Source organism: Crocuta crocuta, unplaced genomic scaffold (assembly GCF_008692635.1).
Source record: "Crocuta crocuta isolate KB4526 unplaced genomic scaffold, BGI_CrCroc_1.0 scaffold113, whole genome shotgun sequence".
Taxonomy (NCBI): Eukaryota; Metazoa; Chordata; class Mammalia; order Carnivora; family Hyaenidae; genus Crocuta; species Crocuta crocuta.
Window position 1 is genome coordinate 11,883,094 of NW_027530368.1, and position 18,471 is coordinate 11,901,564.

The 18,471-nt window shown below is 35.5% G+C and overlaps 1 protein-coding gene and 1 pseudogene across 2 annotated transcripts in view; one reads left to right on the forward strand and one right to left on the reverse strand.

The window, feature by feature from the left end:
- Positions 1–18,471, reverse strand: part of COMMD1 (copper metabolism domain containing 1) — a 196,881-nt gene that overhangs the window by 87,198 nt on the left and 91,212 nt on the right. For both annotated transcript variants that reach the window (XM_077766208.1, XM_077766209.1), the window contains exon 2: positions 18,092–18,373. In XM_077766208.1, coding sequence (XP_077622334.1) covers positions 18,092–18,373 — 282 coding nt within the window. The remainder of the gene's footprint in view (positions 1–18,091; positions 18,374–18,471) is intronic.
- On the forward strand, positions 12,397–12,650 carry LOC144233364 (mitochondrial import inner membrane translocase subunit Tim8 B pseudogene; annotated as a pseudogene).

Here is an 18,471-nt window from a genome sequence, read left to right on the forward strand (position 1 = left end):
GCTATCACCACACGTACACACACACACACACACAGAGTAATTATATGAGGGGATAGAGGTATTAGAGGTATTAACTAATCTTATTGTGATAACCGTTTTATAATATACACAGGTCATAATCATGTTGTACACCTTAAATTTACATAAATTCTAAGTCACTATCTCAATAAAACTGGGGGGGGGGAGAATTGGTTGAGAGGAAAAGAAATAATAAGTCAGAATGGTATTATATAAGTTTGGATAGAAAATTAATATTATAGTAAATATCCTAGATTTTCAAAATACTATGCTGATATAGGGCTGATAGGCCTGAAGAAGTAAGATACTCTGACATAGTCATAGAATAACTTCAGTTTTTCCCAAAAGATTCAATACAAAATTCCTATTTAACCTCCCTGTACTGAACCATCAACAGCAAAAGGTATATGTACAATTTACTTATGCATCAAGTACAGTCACATACACTATATGGAAATTCACTAGATTTGTAATTTTAAAATGTTGTAGGCCTCTCCTTTAGTTGAAAAAGATCCTAGGTCTAGTTTTTCTTTGTGCAGAATGCAAGTAAAATAAAATATTGTCTCCAGGACATTTAAATCCAAGCACAGTGCAAAGACTTCTTCCACAACCTCATCACTAAACACTGCTAATTATAGTATAAAACACATAGGGAGAACATTTTATGACCAGAAAATATTAACACAAATATTTACTAATAAATTTGAAAACCTCGATAAGACAGTAATCCTAATTTTCTTAAGATTTGTCCAACAACCAAGAAAAAATCTGAAATGTTATATCAAAGTTTAATCCCCAAGGTCACTTAACTTCTCAATTAAACTTTTTTATTATTAACCTAATGTAGTAAAGTATTTTCCTGGACATATGCCAAAAATAAATTATTCAAGCTCTCCAACCTTTTTACAACATTTTAAGTAAACAAAATGAAAACAAACATTTTATTACAATGATTAAAAATAAAAGAAATAAACATTACTATTTAAGATTAGAATGACTTCTTAGGAATAGAAAACAAAGCATTTCACCAGAAAAATATGGAAAATACTTAAAAGGATATAGAGTAAAAAATATAGATATCCCCTCACCAAAAACAATTTCCCAGAATATTTTTTGTGTATTATTTTGGCACTTTTTTCCTGTACAAGTACATATGTATTTATAAAATTTGGATTATGATGGCTGCATAACACTAAACTAAAATGTCAGTGGTAAAAAAAATAAACAAATAATAAAAAATAATAAAATGTCAATGGTAAATTTTGTGTCTTTTACCAGAATAAATTTTTTTTTTAAATTTGGATTATGCCATGTATACAGTTATGTATCTTGCCTTTTTCCTCACACTGAACGTTATTTCATGAACATTTTCCAATAAAAAAATTGCAAATAATTGTTCATTAAATAATTTGTAAAAAACATTACTTTTTAAAATATGTTTATGTAATTTTGAGAGAGAGCATGCACGCGAGCAGGGGAGGGGTAAAGAGAGAGAGGGACAGAGGATCCGAAGCAGGCTCTGCTCTGACAGCATCAAGCTGGATGCAGGGCTCAAACTCAAAAACCATGAGATCATGACCCAAGCTGAAGTTGAATGCTCAACCGACTGAGCCATCCAGGCACCCCAAAACTTCACTTTTTTAAATGTCTGTAGAATATTTATTCATAGAGTGGATATAACCATTTATATGGTTACTCCCTGATTCTCCTTCGCCAGCCTATTCCATTCCTCTATTAATGGACATTCAGTTGTTTTTAATTTACTACCACAAAAATTTCAAATAAAATATTTACACAAATAAATATTTGTTCAATCTCAGATTGTTTCCTTAGGCTAAATTCCTATGAGTATCCCTTTACCTACAGAACACACACACAACTCAATTTTTGTGTTCCATGTTTTTTAACTAATAAAAGTTTATACTGTTAAAGCCACTGTGTTTTTTCCCTAACTTTGTCCCATTTTCCTCTTTCAACTCTTCAGTGGTATCTACTATTCTAAATTTTATGATTACCATTCAATGAAAAAATTTTTAAGTTTATTTATGTATTTGTGAGAGAGAGAGAGAGCGAGAGAGCATGTGTGCACATGCAAGCGGTGGGGGGGGGGGGGGGCATGGGAGGGAAAGANGAAAGGCAGCGGGGGGGGGGGGGGGGAGACAGAGAGAGAAAATCCCAAGCAGAATCCTTGCTATCAGTGCAGAACCCCCTGCAGGGCTTGATCCCATGGGGCTCAATCCCATGAACCATTACATCATGATCAGAGCTGAACTCAAAAGTCAGATGCTTAACCAACTTAGCCACCCAGGCATCCCACCATGTATATTTTTTAAGTGATCTGGTTATTTTTAAAACTTCTATATGAATGGTGTGTGTGAAGTACATTGACTTCCCTTGATTGCACAGGAACCAAACTCTCAGCTACCAACACTGAGTATGGAGACTGAAAGACCCATATCTTTAATCTTACTCATCACTTGACTCTGATTCCATTTCAGGTTCACAGACAAGTTTCTTTTTTTTTTTTTTTAACATGAGTTAAACTTTTGAGTTTCTGTTTTTTGTATCTGTCACTTCTAATGGAGTAGAGGGGGTGCAAAGTATAAATTTACATGATTATGTTATTCAGAAGTACCCCCTACTCGATTGTTAAAAGCAAATATAAACCTTAGACTAGAATGAAAGCACATTCCAAAGACAACAGCTAAATATACTGCTAAAAATACTCTAATGATTTGTTCAAGTACATTGGTCCCCATTTTGTGTGAAGGGAGAGGAAGCACTGGTAAACAGTATGAGAAGACTGATCCTAGAATATCTGACTTACACTTTCTAGCACTATCCTCCTTCACAATCAAAATTCAAAAGGTTAGTGAAAAGGCAAAAACAAATTTCAAGAACTGTGATTTAGCAACTTTCTTAGGGATCTAAAGAAGAATTAAAAACTACATTATAGAGGGGTACACAGGTGGCTTAGTCAGTTAAGCATCCAACTCTCCATCTAAACACGGGTCTTGATCTCAGGGTCATGAGTTAAAAACAAAACAAACAAACATACAAAACTACATTACAGAAAAAAATTAATAAATAACCTATACCCTGAATTAGACACTCCCTGTCCTCCACATATAACAATAAACTTACACATTCACAGATTGGGGTTCTTGTATGTAAAATATATGTCAAAAGAAGGGGCACCTGGGTGGCTCAGTCGGTTGGGTGTCCGACTTCGGCTCAGGTCATGATCTCACAGCACATAAGTTCAGGCCCCGTGTCAGGCTCTGTGCTGACAACTCAGAGCCTGGAGCCTGCTTTGGATTCTGTCTCTCTCTCTCTCTCTCTCTCTCTGCCTGCTCCCCTCCCCACTCATGCTCTGTCTCTCTCTCTCTCTCAAAAATAAATAAACATTTAAAAATTTTAAACAAACATAAATAAAGAAAATATATGTCAAAAGGAAAAATTCACTCAATACTTACCTCATTCTATATACTAAATAAATATATCAAAGATCTAAATATAAGATCCACATGAGAGTATATCTTAGTGACACAGATGTGGCAACAGATTCTTAGATCTGACGTCAAAAGCATGAATAACAAAGGGAGCCTGGGTGGCTCAGTCGGTTAAGCATCCAACTTTGACTCAGGTCATGATCTCGCGGTCCGTGGGTTTGAACCCCGCATTGGGCTCTGTGCTGACAGCTCAGAGACTGGAGCCTGTTTTAGATTCTGTGTCTCCCTCTCTTTCTCTCTCTGCCCTTCCCCAGCTCGTGCTCTCTCTCTGTCTCAAAAATAAATAAAAACGTTAAAAAAATTTTTTTAAAGCATGAGTAACAAAAGAAAAACTAGATAAACTGGAAAGAAGCAAAGTTGTGTTTCTGTGTTTTCATCTTTCATCTTAATAGAAAGGCTGTTATAAACCTTATGATACAAAAGGAATTAATCTCCTTGGCTCAAAGAGTTTATATAAAGTGGAAACAAAAACTTTGCACCAAATCCAGCATATAAAATAACTGAGGCCATTCCATGGCCAATACTTCTCCAATCCTAAATTCTTCATTTCTCTTATCTGTCACTGACCTCCTCCAACTTCACCTCCCTCAGTCTTTATTTACTCGCCCATTAAAGGTCCACATTTTTCCATTTGATTGGATCCTTGAGCAGAAAGAGAACATTAATAGAAAAACTGGTGAAATACAAATAAAATCTGTAATTTATTTAGTACCAATGTACCAATGTTAGTTTCTTATTTTTACAAATACACCATGGTGATACAAAATGTTAACAGAGAAAACTGGATGAAGAGAATAAAGGAACTCATTCTATCTTTCCAACTTCTGTGTAAATCTAAAATTATTTTAAAAATAAAGTTAATTCATAACCTTCACTCCTCTCTTCAAAATCATACCTATTTCATAGGGTTGGCAAGAGGACTGGATGAGTCAATGCATAGAATAGTGCCTGGAGTATGATAAGGATATAATAAATAATAGCTGTTACTATTCTTATATTAAACACTAATAAATATTTGTTAAATGGATGAAAATTAAAACATGATAATACACCAACAAGAGCTAACTTACTTGTTATACTGCTCTATTCCCCATTATTTTCCAGCAAAAATAAACTGTGACATATACTTACTTAAAAAAATGTTTATTTTTGAAAGAGAGAGAAAGTGGGGAAGGGGCTGAGAAAGAGGGGAACAGAAGATCTGAAGCAAGCTCTGTGCTGACAGCAGAGAGCCTGATGCAGGGCTCAAACTCACAAACCATGAGATCATGACCTGGGCCAAAGTCAGGCGTTTAACCAACTAAGCCACCCAAGCATCCCTCCCCCACCTTTTTATTAAAGAGAAGTAATGGTGTACCAGTCAGTGACTGAGTCATAGAAGGCACTATGACTTCCTACTTGCTTTTTCTTTCTTGGGTCACTCACTATGGAAGAAACCAGTTTCTGTGTCACTCTATGGCCAACAACCAGAAAAGTAACTGAGGACTCATGAGTGACCCTGGATACAGATTCTATAGCCCCAGTCAATCCCTGGAATGGCTACAACTCTGGCCAATATCCAACGCAATTCAATAGGAACTGTGAGCTAGAATCACTTAGCTAAGCTCCTCCCAAATCCCTATTCCACCTCCTACATGAGATAATAAATGTTAGTTTTAAGACCCTACTTTTAGCGGTCTAAAATTAGCTACTGCTATGGAGCAGTGGATAACTAATATATGGATTTTCTCCCTTATTAATTCATTCCAAACTTTATCTAATACCTATTTTAATATTTTGACACTTTAAGGGATACTAATATTAATAATAAATTGTAGGCTTCTTGAAGGTATAAACAAATAAGACAATGTAATGGACATAAAATTGGTTTTGTTTATCCAGTATGCCTAATTCCTTTGTGAATCTACTTACTCACTTATTCTGTGTAGTATCAGCTGTCAATCTACACCTTACTTTAACCTTGTCAAAGAGCTGGACAAATACTACAAGCTTAAATTACCCTAATTCCTATGAAGAGTGACTTCTCCATGGGTAGCCATGTGACCTAAGCAGGAAAAATAAGAATCAGTCTTTAATTAATGCATTCATATTGGGAAGGGAGAAGCATCTCTTTCCCCACTGGTAATGCTAAGCTGAAAAGATGGGTCTGGGCCTGATAACCATCATGTTACCTTCATGATGTTTATAGAATAAGATGAACAAAGCCAAGAGATATCTAAGCCAGGAACCATATATGGGCTTCCTAAGTATATAACCTACATAACTGATATTTTTTTCTTAATTAATTTAGACAATAATATACTTGCTTTGCTTTTTCTTTAAAAAATTTTTAAATGTTTATCTTTGAAGGAGGGAGAGAGAGAAAGAGAGAGGGAGAGAGAGAAAGAGAGAGAGAGAGAGAGAACAGATTGACAGACAGAATCCAAAGCAGGCTCCAGGCTTTGAGTTGTCAGCACAAAGCCCATCACAGGGCTCAAACTCACAAACTGTGAGATCATGACCTTTACTGAAGTCAGACACTTAACGGAGAGAGCCACCCAGGTGCCCCATGTTTTTTCTTGTAAACTTATATTGTATCAAATGCTAAAGTAAAATTCAAAATATCCTGAGAATTCAGATTATCAGAGCCAGTTGACCTAAGTAGAGAGGAATTCATGACAGAGGTGTTTAGTACTATGGATTGTGAAGAAAAGATTTTACTACATGAAAATGCGGAGTGTATAAAGAATATTCCAAACAGCAACAAGAAAAGATACACATATATGGAAAATAGAGTTCTGCTTGGCTGGACTATAGAATATATATAGGTGATTGGGCATAGAAGCCTTAAATTATATTCTTAGAAGACAAGGCTGTTTTCTTTAGACTAACAGAGTGTATGAAGGGGAGGTATCACAGGATGACCGATCAAACTCATTTTGTGTTTGGATGTGCCCACTCATTTAGCTATGTACTCAGTAGCTTTATCATCATAATTCAGTTCATGCTTCTCTACTGTATCCACAAGACTATTAAATGACTTATTAAAATTCAGTTAACTTCCTTTGTTATTGACTTCCTCTAATCTACTTATGTTAATAACCCTGGCAATAAAAAGAAAGATGAACTTATTTGGCAGTTAATCTGAGCTGGTTCCTAGTGACTACCACTCATCATTTATTGCTACCTGCATCTTGAGTGATACTGCTAAGCTCTCTTTTAATTAATTACAAAGTTCATAAAAATGAGAAACCTGAAACTTAGCTTCCAAGTTCAAGAGTCCCACTTTCTCTATTCCCAATTGAGAAATAATTTTTAAAAATCCACACAAAAGTGCTAAAAATGGCCTTATATCATATATAAAAATTTAACTAAAAATGGATCAAAAACTTAAATACAAGAGGGCTAAAACATAGGGGGAAAAGTTTCACGACACTGGATTTGGTTTTCTTAGATATGACAACAAAAGCATGGGAAACAAAAGAAAAATAGATAAACTGGACTACATTAAAATTAAAAACTTTTGTGCATCAGGGGCACCTGGGTAACTTAGTTGAGCATCGACTCTTGATTTTGGCTCAGGTCATGGTCTCATGGGTTTGCGGGATCCAGTCCTGCATCAGGCTCTGTGCTGTCCATGCAGAGCCCTCTTGGGATTCTGTCTCTCCTTCTCTCTCTCTGCATTTCCCCCACTCATTCTCTCTCTCTCTCTCTCTCTCTCTCTCTCTCTCTCTCTCAAAAATAAACATTTTTAAAAATTTGTGCATCAAATGATTTTATCTAAAAAGTGAAAAGGAAACCAACTGAATGTGAGGGAATATTTGCAAATCATTTATCTGTAAGGGACTGGTACCCAGAGTATATATAAGGAACTCCTACAACTCGATAATAACACCAAAAGCAACAACAACAACAACAGGTTAAAAAATGGGCAAAGGCGGGGAGCGGCCGCCGTCACGCAACGCACGTTCGTGGGGAACCTGGTGCTAAACCATTCGTAGACGACCTGCTTCTGGGTCAGGGTTTCCTACATAGCAGAGCAGCTCCCTCTCTGCAATCTATTGAAAGTCAGCCCTTGACTTTCAAGGTTTTGTAAAAATAAAATAAATAAATAAATAAAAAGAAGAAAGAAAAAAATAATGAAGAAAATAATAAAATAATAAAATAAGATAAAATAAATGAGCAAAGGATTTGAAAAGGTACTTCTCCAAAGAAAATTTACAAATGGCAGATAAGCATATGAAAAGATACCTAACACCACTAATCATTAGGGAATTAAAACCACAATACCACTTCACACCCATTTGGATGGCAATTTATTAAAAGAAGGAAGGAAGGAAGGATTGACAAGGATGTGCAAAGTCTGGAATACACATACATTGCTGGAAAGAATGTAAAATGGTGCAGCCACTGTAGAAAACAGTTTGGTAGTTCCTCAAAAACATCAACATAGAATTACCATATGATCCAGCAATTCAACTACTAGGTATACACCCAAAAGAATTAAGAGCAGGGATTCAAATAGATTTTTGTACATCCATGTCCACAGCAACATTATTCACAATAACCAAAAGGTGAAAAGAACTCAAATATCCATCACTATATTAATGGATAAATAAAATCTGGTATATACATACAATGGAACAGCCTTTAAAAGAAATGAAATTCTGATACGTGTTACAACAGAGATGAATCTTAAAATATTATACTAAGCAAAATAAGCCAGACAAAGGGCAAATATTCTATGATTCCACTTATATGACGTACCTATAACAGAGAAATTTATAGACACAGAAAGTAAAAAGAGGCTACTAAGGGCCAGAGAGAGGTAGGAATGGGGAATTACTGTTTAATGGATGTAGAAAAAGTTCTGGAAATAGAGAGTGGTGATGGTTACACAACATTGTGAATGTGCTTAGTACCACTGAACTCTACACTTAAAAGTGGTTAAATGATCAATTCTATGTTATGTATATTTTGTACAGTAAAAAACAAGAGCTAAGAATGAGTTTGGGCCAGAGGCCTTCTACACTCATGTTAGCAGTAGAGCAGTGGCATACATGGAATGAAGCCCACAGCCAAGCAGCCAGAATACAAAACCTAGAAAAACACAAGCAGTTTCAGTGCTGAGCAAGATACCCTGTCACTCTGAGCTTAGCACAAAGAACTTACATCTAAAATTATTTCCAAGTCCTATTAAAGCTTGGTTTCCTGGCTTCCTTTCAAGCACTCCATCTGTCTCCAAGAATAGAACCAAAAAGTCTGAACAGCAACAATCTGAAAGAAGTCCAACACCAGGGGCCAGCTGTAGGCAGGCAACTAGTCAGAAGCTGAGGACTTCAGCAGTGGCAAAGCCCCATTCTCACAGGGTCAATGAGTTTACAAAGACAAACAACTCAAATCTCTCTCTCCCTCTTTAAATCGTTTTATTGAAGTATAATATACACAGAAAAGGACACATCTTAAGAGACAATGGTTTCTTTCAAAGTCTGTTAGGAAAAGTTTAAGTTAAGGAAACCCACATGCATCTCTTTATAAATTTGTAGTTTAAAAATGAAATTACTTTAGCACAAGCAGCATTTTCTCAGCAGCCAAACGTTAAATAATTTCTTTTACTTTTTCCCTAAGTGGAAGGTCTCATTATAGCCATTAAAAAACTCAAGTTGTATATTGGATGGTCAACTTGGCAGTAAGACCGTGAAACTAGAATCATCAATTTATACTAACATATTTATACAAAAAACCCAAAGAGTGATCTCTAATTCCTCTAATTCTTTCCTTTTCTATATGCCTTCTAACTCATCTCAAAGCATCTCATCTGCATTCAAAACATTTCTTCTGTCTGCTCACTTCTTTCCACCTTGACTGCTAAAATTATCTTCATCTTCCCTGCTAATATCACCTGATCTGGACCACGACAACACCTCCAAGTGTTCTGGCTTCTTTTTTTTTCCTTTGGCACAATACTGATTTTTATTAGTTATCCCTGGGCTTGGCAAATTTTGAAACATGTTACAATAAAATTTAAAAAGGAAGAGAACTGTCAGCATTGTGGAGTAGAGGTAGAAATGTGGCATAGAGATTGTCAGAAGACTATATAATTCCATATGGAAGTACAGTATGAATTCTGGCTCGGTTCATTCTGGATAATGTTAGCCTTGTTAACACAATGAAGGATGGAGTTTTCTGGTTTTCGTTTTATTTTCTTCTCTGAGATCTCATTTTACCTAAATACTATCACACAGAGATTTGGAAGCAAAAATAAAGAACTGCTTTTAACATGCAAAAAATCAATTCCAATCTTAGTGATTTTTTTTTTTTTTTTTTTTTTTTTTTTTTTTTTTTTTTTNNGATCATGGCTTCACTCTGGAATGTACTATAATCAATCCTTCACACATGAATCAAAGTGATCCTACAAGAACATAAATCACACTGCATCATTCCTTTGTTTGACACCTTCCAATGGTATCCTATTATAATTTGACACCTTCCAATGGTATCCTATTATAATTAGAATAAAAATAAAAATTGAAATTTCTTACCAAAACCAACTTCTAGTGCCTTAGCTGCTCCCTCTCTATTTCGTGCTCCTAAATCAGCCTGCCTCCTTAGAAAAGCTTTTCCTCACTCAAGCTAAAACAGTAGCCCCTTACTTTGAAGTAGGAGAGAGAAAAAGAGAGGATATAAACTGGAAGAACGGAGGTGCCACTGACTGAGATGTGGAAAATGAAAGAGGAACAGGTTTGCGAGGCATATGAGAAACTTAGTTTGGGGTGTATTCAATTTTTTTTAAATTTTTTAACATTTTTTTTTTGAGAGACAGAGAGAGATAAAGCATGAGCAGGGAAGGGACAGAAAGAGAGAGAGGGAGTCACAGATTCCAACACAGGTTCTAGGCCCTGAGTAGCCAGCATAGAGCCCAACATGGGGCTCGAACTCCCAAACCACGAGATCATGACCTGAGCCAAAGTTGGATACTTAACCGACTTGGCCACCCAGACACCTCTCAATTTTTTGATACCCTTTTCACATTTAGGTAGAATTCTCAAGTAGGTCACAAATATATACCTAGAATTTAGGCAAGGAATCCAATTTGAAGATATAATTTAGGAATTGTTAGCATCAGATGGTATTTAAGTCTATGAAAATGGGTAAGATCAAGTGGAAATGTGTTGCAGATAGAAAAGAGAACCAAGGACTTGAGGCCAGGGACACTCCAACTTTTAGATGTTGGGAAAATGAAATGGAATCAGCAAAAGATATCTAAAAAGGGGGAAGAAAAGAGCAGACTAGGGAGCTAGGAGGAAAATCAGGCAAACATTAGTATTCTGGAAGAACAGTGTTTTAAAGAGAATTCAAGTATGTCAAATGTTGCTCATGAGTCAAGTAACTGAAATCTCAAAAGGCTGTTACTTAAATCAAAATAAATGCAAAACATTATATAAATATTTAAACAAAGACTGGGCTAAGAAAAACCAAGTACTAGATTAAGAGTGGAACAAACTAATATTTAACACATCAAAAATATGAAATACTACTTGCTATTACACAGTAAGTGCAATATATAAAATATACTCAAAATGTCTACTTTTCAACTGGTGAATTATCAACTACTGAGTAATTCTGATTTTAATCCTTCATAACTAGATAACAACTTTAAACTTATATTTTCCCCCCATTCACTATTGCATATTCTCTGTTATGTAATATCCACTCTAATTAGTAATGTTAAACATTTTTTTAGCATCTTTTTTTTTCTTTTTTGGTAAATATTTCCTTCTGTCCCAGGCATTGTTTATAAACAGCCAATTCAAAATTTAAATATTAGTCAAAATTTAAATATTAAGTTTTGGATCTCCACGTTTGCTTTTTTAGCAAGTATGAACAGTGTGTTTCACAATAACTATGAAGGGAGACAAGATTTCTTACTCTTTTTTCTGTGTAGTTATAGACTTTAGGTATTGTCTTCTATAAATTATATATTGGGACTATAAATTTAGGACCTCAACTTTAGAACACAAACTTTCATGTTTATTTTATTTATTTTTGAGAGACAGAGAGACCGACAGAGCATGAGCAGGGAAGGGGCAGAGAGAGAGACAGAATCCAAAGCAGGCTCCAGGTTCTGAGCTGTTAGCACAGAGCCTGACACAGGACTCAAAACCATGAGTGGTGAGATCATGACCTGAGCTGAAGTTGGATGCTTAACTGACTACCTACCCAGGCACCCCTAGAACACAAACTATTAAGAAACACATCTTAGAGCTATAAAAAAGGGTTGGTCCATTCAGAACTAAAATTTAAATAAACTTCATGTTCTAAACCGGGTATCAAGTATCAAACAAAACATTTTGAAAACCGCATTCTAAACTGATTCAATTATCCCCAAACTGTTAAATTTCATCAGTCCCTACTGACAAAGGGGTTTATTAAGTTAGCTTCACTAATTTCTCTGGAAGCTTTCCTTTATTACATTGCTGAAAGTGAAAATCAAGCTTACAAGAATTATCAGAAATAGGTCAACCATTACAGCTTATATAACCAAATGAGACAGATAAACTCCCCTTGGTAGCTATTTGGAGTAAAGCAACATGATCTTAAAATGGTGACTGAGCATTGATAACATACAATGGCATTTTATTCATTCTGTCTATCCTATCTTTGTATTTCTTAAATTCTTCCATGTATTTATATACACACACATAAAATGTCTATGTAAGAGAGAAAGAGAGTGCCAGAGAGTGAACGTGTGTTTTAGACTTGGCTTCTTCTCCTCTGACACAAAGCAGGGAGTTCTGGGGGGCATGCTCAAGCTTGTGAAGCTACAGTAGTACATAACAGAGCTCAGCAGAAATTGGCTATTACTGGCCCAAGCTTGAGGTAGACAATGGCAGAACTGGGTGAGGAGAACGAAGTGGAGTCGTAGCGCCTGGTGGCAGCTGAATAGAAGGCACATGTGGTTCACCACACAGGTGCATCCCTTTGTGGAGCTATGCTGGGAGGAATAAATGTGCGGAGAAGCCAGGGAATTGCCTAGACACTGGCACTGAAAACCGTCTCTACTGTGTGGACTGCTTCATTGACACTACTCTTGCTATCACCAGTCATTTTGCCCAGACTGTACAGAAAGGAGAGCAGTAGGCCATCCCGTGGGAGAATGACAGAAGCAGCAAAGGTCTTGTTATTAAGCAGATTGAAAGGCCAGAGCCATAAGTTGTCAGCCACTATCAGGTCAACTTGAGGCTGTTACCAAGCCTGTTGGTTCTAAAAAATAACTGATCAAATGTTCGGAAAGTGAAATGTATTCATTTGGAATTCAGAAATGCCATGTTGTATCACAACAATTATTTAATAAATGTGAATCCTCCAAAAAAAAAAAAAACCTGATTGTTAATCATAGGTTTTAGCAGATTCTTACTCCTTATTAGCCAGAATTACACAAGATAATCGGTGCATTTAGTTTTAGAAGGAATCGTGGAAATTAAATATAAGTGAGTACTTCAAGATTAGATGTTTCCTATCCTTCAGCCAAATGCTGGCTTTTTAATCCAGAGTCTAAACTATTTTCATTCTGTCAATCAAAGTGAGTATATCTTTGTATATTCCTCTTATTCTAACTGCATATAAGTGACGGGACTGAACACATAATGAGTTGGTCAGAAAAAAAAAAAATCAGGGGCACCTGGGTAGTTCAGTCGGTAAAGCATCCGACTTTGGCTCAAGTCATGATCTCATGGCTCGTGGGTTCGAGCCCCGCATTGGGCTCTGTGCTGACAGCTAGCTCAGAGCCTGGAGCCTGTCTTCGGATTCTGTGACTCCCTCTCTCTCTGACCCTCCCCTGCTCATGCTGTCTCTATCTCTCTCTCTCAAAAATAAATAAAACATTAAAAAATAAATAAATGAGAAAGAAAAAAATCAGATCAGTCTAAAGGCAGTCTATCCTCTTCCCTATGTCTGCTGAAAACACAAACAAAACTAGAGGACTGCTTGGTACACTAAAACCTAGTCTAGAAAAGGCAATAACATTAGCCATTAAAAAAAGAGGAAATAAAGAAACAGAACTTTGTATTTCAAGTCTCTACAGACAGGGCACCCCAAAATGTATATGAAAGAACAATTTTTATTTGAACATTTATTACTAAATGGTTGAGCAATGAGGTTGTGGCTTAGTGCTTCCTCACAAAATGTCTTATTGGTCTTAAAAACAAGAAGTCACAAAAGAGGGCTGCCTGGCTGGCACAGTCAGAAGAGCATGGGATACTTGATCTCAGGGTTGTGAGTTTGAGCCCCATACTGGGTGTAGAGATTAATAAGAAAAATAAACAAACTTAAAAAACAAAAGTCACAAAAGAAAAATCAGTACATCTTCATAAAATACCAAAAATTTTTTCAGTCTTTAAAAAAAATAACCATAAATGAGACTCCACTAAATATATAAATTATCCCCCTAAAAGTTACTATTTATAAAAATAAAACATTCTATGGTAATCTCTATTTAAGTTCCAGGAAAGAAAACAACATGGAGTTATATAAGTACATAAAAGAACAAAACTTTCCTAAAGATACATGCCAGATTCCAATAATCCTCAAGGTTTGAGGACCTTAAGTGATTTATTACTAAATATGATAGGCTTTCAATCACACAAGTAAAGCATTTGATGTTCTTTCCTTTGCACATGAAATGTTCACCTCAAAATGTTCTGTGTACTGTTACCACTGAATTGATGTTTTATTCTTGCAAAATTTTTTATTTCTACTGAAGAACAATATTCACTATTAAGTAATTAGGTCACTAGTGCATACTCATTTTCTCTAGCTCTAAATATTTCCATAAATGTATATTGATTTAGTTACTTCTCTATTACTTTGGCTTCCTCATATCCCAAAAGTATTTTATACTGTATTCATAAAAAAACTCAATGTATATACATACGTGGCCGTGGATTGTCAAATGTACTTTTTGGGCCAAAGAGAGAAGTAATATAGATAAACTGAGCAGGAGAAAGCAATTTAAATAGAGAAGGGAAGACAAAAAACCCACCACTATTGCATCTAGTTCCCGAATAGAGAGTCCCCAAGCACTCCAAAAACTATAGTAAATAGAAGTATGTTGACATATATTGAATCCCACTGTAAAAATTTGATACCAAGCTCTATTTACACTTCAAACCAGATTATTTGGCTACATTTAGTATGGTGGTTCTCTCAACTCTACATAAATACTGGAATCACAAGCTTTAAAGAATACTGATGCCCAGGTCCCATCCCCATTGATTCTTATTTAATTGATCTGAGCACTGTCCTAAGCATGAAAAATTTTAAAGCCCACAGGCAATTCTTATGTGCAGCCATTGTTGAGAACAACTAACTTAAAAATAACATAAATTTAAGAGAGTAATTTAGTTATTTGAGGGTATACGAATACACATACACATATGTGCACATACACACACACACAGAGTTCAAAAGAGTTGGTCATTCTCAGAAGCAACCTCTTAGTATCCTAGGAGCATTAGTTCTCTCACAGTTCATTCAATATTTACATATGAAAATAACTTTGACTTTGCTGTCTACAGATGTTCTAAAAACTGGAAATTTGATATAGTGGATTACTTCATAAATAATAATCACTTAGAGGCTGACAGAAGAACTAACCAAGGATCCAGGTCTCACAAAAACATTTCCTATTGGACTGGGGCTGTATATTTTATTGCCAGTCTAGGTTATATTATTGTTTACTTCCTTCTTTACAACTTTTCTTGATTTAAGAATATATTTGCATTCAAAGCATTTTGCAGGTTAAAGAGAAATTTCAATCTTTTTCAGAGAGAGAGAGAGAGAGAGAGCAAGCAGTAAAGAGAGGGAAAGAGAATCTTAAGCAGGATCCACGCCCAGCACGGAGCTCAACATGGGGCTCAATATTACAACCCTGAGATCATGACCTGACCTGAAATCAAGATTCGGATGCTTAACTGACTGAGCCACCCAGGCGCTTCAATGGTGACCATTTTTTAAATAAAAAACTTTGAAGTGTAAGTAATATACAATATAGTGCACATTTAAAGTATACAATTTTATAAGTTTTGACATATGCATACACCCATGAAACTGCTGCCACAAATGGCATAACAAATATTTTTATCACTTTTAAAAGTTTTCACACACTCCTTTGTAATCTAACCATCCCTCCCTCCACTCTTGACCTAGGCATACACTTTCTGTCACGATTACTTTGCATTTTCTAGGATTTTTATATGCATGAAATCATACATTATGATAAAAAAAGTTTGTATCTGGCTTATTTCACACAGCAAATAACTTTGATATTCAACCATTTTGTTGTGTTTATCAAAAGTTCTTTCCTTTTTATTGCTGAGCAATATTCCTACCAATACTGTTGACTACCATATTGTATTACTAACTTGTGTTTTTGGCACAGAATATGGTGAGAAGCTAACAAAAGCTCCTAAATGTTGGTGTCAGTGGTTTTTTGAAAAAATCAATTTAGTGATTTTCATTTTACTACATTAGCTCTGTCTAAAACAAGTCATATATCTATCTCAGATACCTTCTCTAAAAATAGGGATATACTACCTCACCTGTGTAATTCACCTTAGATAAGTGCTTATGGACTCTCTGACTTCTAAGACCTGTTGATTATATTGTGGTAGGTAAACTTTATAGAAACAGCAATGTCCATTTATTTATATACTGTTTGTGGTTGCTTTTGAGCTACAACAACAAAGTTGGGTACTTATGACAGAAACCATATGGTTGTCAAGCATAAAATATCTGGCCACTTGAAAAAAGAGTTTACAAGGATGCCTGGGTGGCTCAGTCAGTTAAGCCTCCAGCTGGGTTTCAGCTCAGGTCATGATCTCACAGTTCGTAGGTTTGAGCCCCACATCAGGCTTCATGCTGACAGTGCGGAGCCTGCTAGGGATTCTCTTTCTTTCTCTGCCCCTCCCCTACTTGCTCTGTCTCTCAAAACAAACAAATAAAACTTATTTAAAAAAAAAAAAAAAGAGTTTATCAACCTGTTCTAATTGATCACAAAATATCCCTGAAGCTAGCCTACAAATCATTTGTAGTGATTTACTGATTGACAAAAGCATTGTACACACACACACACACACACACACACACACACACACACAGTAGAATGTCACTTTGGGTAACAATATCAAAGAATATACTTTAAATGTTTTAAAGTATATTTTAAAATCCCTATAGCAGTACACAATAAAGTCAGGTGATATTTAAGTTACTAAAATCAAAAGGCACATTATAAACATGAGTTCAAACAATAAGAAAATATCAAGCTAAAGAAATATTATAATACATTTCTAGGAATATCTTAAAATAGAATGCATGTTTTCAATTCCTGCCCAGATGATAAATACTTAAAGACAAAACGAAATAATCACTACTGCCAAATAAAAATGAATAGCGTGGACAAACGGTTGGTGAAACTCAATATCCAAGTGTACTTATCACACCTTTCTAATCTGTCAGATTTTTGGTCTAGAAACAGTAGAAGGAAGGTATATTAACACAATGGTTAAGAGAATGGACTTTAGGGTCAGACAAACCAAAGTCAATAAAAGCAATAGCACTATTTTAAAATAACTAAATAAAAGATTCTCCAAATGTATTTTGTAAAAGAACTATCTTTTAAAAGGAATTACATATTAAATTAAAATTAGTGTCATTATAGAACTACAAATGCTAAAAAATCCTAAGAAACTTAAGGGAATATGTGAGGGAAACTGACAGCTGAAAAAAACGGTCTCATCCCTAGGAGAAAAATAAATTTATACTGTAGAATGTAACAGAAGCACTTATTTGATTATTCATCTGAAAATAAATCTGGTTGGCTAATTCAGTGATCTGGGTTTTCTCTTCCTAATTATACGTTGCTGCTCNGTTATCTAAAGCACAACTGAATGACTTCAGGAAAAACAATGTAGATGATAAAATTATCTGCTATAATGACTATGGAAACTGCAAGAAAAAGAAGAACTGTTTGTAAATAATCAAGATCAAATTAAAAATTATTTGTGGGCTCAAGGACAGAGACAGCACACTTAGAAACTTAGGACGTTAGAAACAAAACATTGCTGTATTTAAGATACATTGTCTCCTACATCTGACTGCCATAAAGATGATTGGGTGAGACAGTTTTGTTCTGTATTGTTTAATCTCAATTCCTGGTCTTTATTTAGCATCTCATATCATTGCTTTGGAGATTCTGACCAAATGCTAAGAATTTTGACCAAATGCCAAGAATTCTGAGATCTAACTAAAATGGAGTAGTAGCCACTCTGTGCAATCACCTCATTGACTCATTTTGTTATTCTGAGATAGCTGCCAGGACCATGAAGCTGATTTCCAGATTCTATCCAACACCAGGAGTATCCTAATTTTCAGATGATTCCATCTCTGAAAAGGGATTCTAGGAAACAGAGTCTTTTCCTGTTATTTTTATTATCTCTGCAAAGAAGACTGTTACATAAAATCAATCTGAATATATAGCTAATATGTAATGTTCATAAAAGGAAATTGACTGAAGTTGGACTCACCTGTCCACTTTTCCCTATTTCCAGCTCCATTATGGCAACAGGAGTGTGTATTTGAGCTGAATGCCTTGACTGCGATTTGCCATCAACTCTCCAACTCAGGCCTCGAAGCCCACTGTCCCAACGGCTCTGGTTCATGAGGCTCTCTCGAATTTTTGTCTTATGGCTTTTCCAGAATTTGGAAATGACAGCAGCTTGGTCACATGTGATCCCACCTTGCTTTTTGGTTTGAGCAGTCAAGAATGCCTCCAGCTGGTTGAAATCCATGTCTGCAGATGCAATCGACTGCAAAGACAAAAAACATAATATAATTTGAATTTGGTAAATAACTAGAAAAAGATAGCTCAACTACAGATCATATTTTGAATGACTCTAATCACTGA